The 1569-nt window shown below is 53.2% G+C and overlaps 1 protein-coding gene across 2 annotated transcripts in view; it reads left to right on the top strand.

The window, feature by feature from the left end:
• Positions 1 to 1243: 1243 nt before the first annotated feature.
• Positions 1244 to 1569, top strand: part of Prpf4b (pre-mRNA processing factor 4B) — a 33594-nt gene continuing 33268 nt past the window's right edge. For both annotated transcript variants that reach the window (XM_010622770.2, XM_010622768.2), the window contains exon 1: positions 1244 to 1406. In XM_010622770.2, the coding sequence (XP_010621072.1) occupies positions 1366 to 1406 (41 nt within the window). In that variant the 5' untranslated portion in view covers positions 1244 to 1365. The remainder of the gene's footprint in view (positions 1407 to 1569) is intronic.

Below are 1569 nucleotides of genomic sequence, written 5' to 3'. Positions count from 1 at the left end.
GGCGACGCGAGGTCCTGGCTCTCGCCTCTACTCGCTCCACCGCCGAGCGCGCAGCTCAGGACCGAGGGAGGAGAGCTCCGGGCTGAGGTCCGCGGAGACGCCCTGATCAGGCGGCGGGACAAGAAAACAGGACTCTGAAAAGTGGGCCGACCAGGCTGGGACCCGCCTGGCGGGGGGAAAATACTCCTCCTACACTTCCGGGGGTAGCCCCGCCCCCAAGGAGTCCCTTCCGCAAAGGTCCCCCGAAACGCTAGCCCTCCTGGGGCGAGGTTCCGGTACCAAGTTCCTGAGTGGAGGAAAAGCTTTAAAATGCAGTTCACTCCGTAAACGTTTGGTTAATGATTAAATTCATAAAGGTGGTGTTTGACTTCCTTTTAACTCCGCCTTCAAGAAACCCCACTGCCTCAAAATTGTTGCACAGCCACATAATTTTGAGTAGTCTCTGAAAATTTCGTATTTCACTTCCCTAACTGGGAATATTGCCCAAGTGAACTTGGCGACACATTTTTAATTTTTTTTTTTTTGGCGATACCGAGGATTAAAGTCAAGGATTTCGCCCCGAGCTATACTTCAGCCCCCTCTTTGAGACAAGGTCTCGCCAAATTGCTAAATTGCCCAATGTGGACTCAAACTTGCGATCCTCCTGCCTCAGCCCCTAGAGTGCTAGGATTACAGGCGTGTGCCGCTGCCGTAATTTACTATGCTTTTTTCAAACTTGTTTTGCAAGGATTTCCTTGGCCTTCAATCACAATGACATCAAGCCTGAATAATGAGTGCCTAGTCTCCTCCACCTCACTTATTCCTTTCCACAATAAGAATGCGTAATCTCCTCATAAAGTCTACTACGAAGAGCGGTAGATCAGTAGGAATCTGGAGACAATATCAAGGTGGAAGGCATCAAAACCGGCCTATGAGCTCTCCACAACCAATCAGCAACAACGAAGAGAATCAGGAACATCCCATTTTCCCCTACATTCTAGGCCCCATAGCGAACTAGCCCTCGAAACTACACAAATTATGAACATCCTTTTGCCTTTACTACCCTCCCTGGCAAGCTCTGTGATCTAAGTGTTCGATGCTTTTGTTGTTGCTACTGTTCTTAAAGACTCAATCCTAACTCACCAGACCGTAAAACAGGAGGGCCACTTGCCCTTAATATCCGCCCCGGAAGTCACATCATGACGCCCTGCGTCCTGTCGCGGAAGTAAGTTTTTTTTTAACTTCCGGATTCTCAACGCGGACTCAGATCATCACTTTTCCTGCGCGTTGTGCACATGCGCCACGGCTGCTTTCCCTCCTTCCTCCACTTCCAGTAGGCTATACGGTCCCGGGTGCCGCCGCCGCCGCGGAGTCAGTAAGTTCAAGATGGCTGCCGCGGAGACCCAGGCGCTGCGGGAGCAGCCGGAGTAAGTCATTTCTGGGGGGTGCCGGAGTCTGGGGGCCCGGCGAGTGGGAAACGGCGGAAACCTGCACGCACGGGCGGGAAAGTTCGGGCCTAACGGCGGGAGCCAAACTTTGCCTCTCGCCGCGCGCTGGGTGCTGGGTGAAGGCGTGGAGGGCGGGCGGCCC

The sequence above is a fragment of the Fukomys damarensis genome, unplaced genomic scaffold, assembly GCF_012274545.1.
Source record: "Fukomys damarensis isolate Sample0158 unplaced genomic scaffold, DMR_v1.0_HiC HiC_scaffold_10, whole genome shotgun sequence".
Lineage (NCBI taxonomy): Eukaryota > Metazoa > Chordata > Mammalia > Rodentia > Bathyergidae > Fukomys > Fukomys damarensis.
The sequence above is the reverse complement of the archived record's forward strand: the minus strand, read 5'-3'. Positions and strand labels throughout refer to the sequence as shown.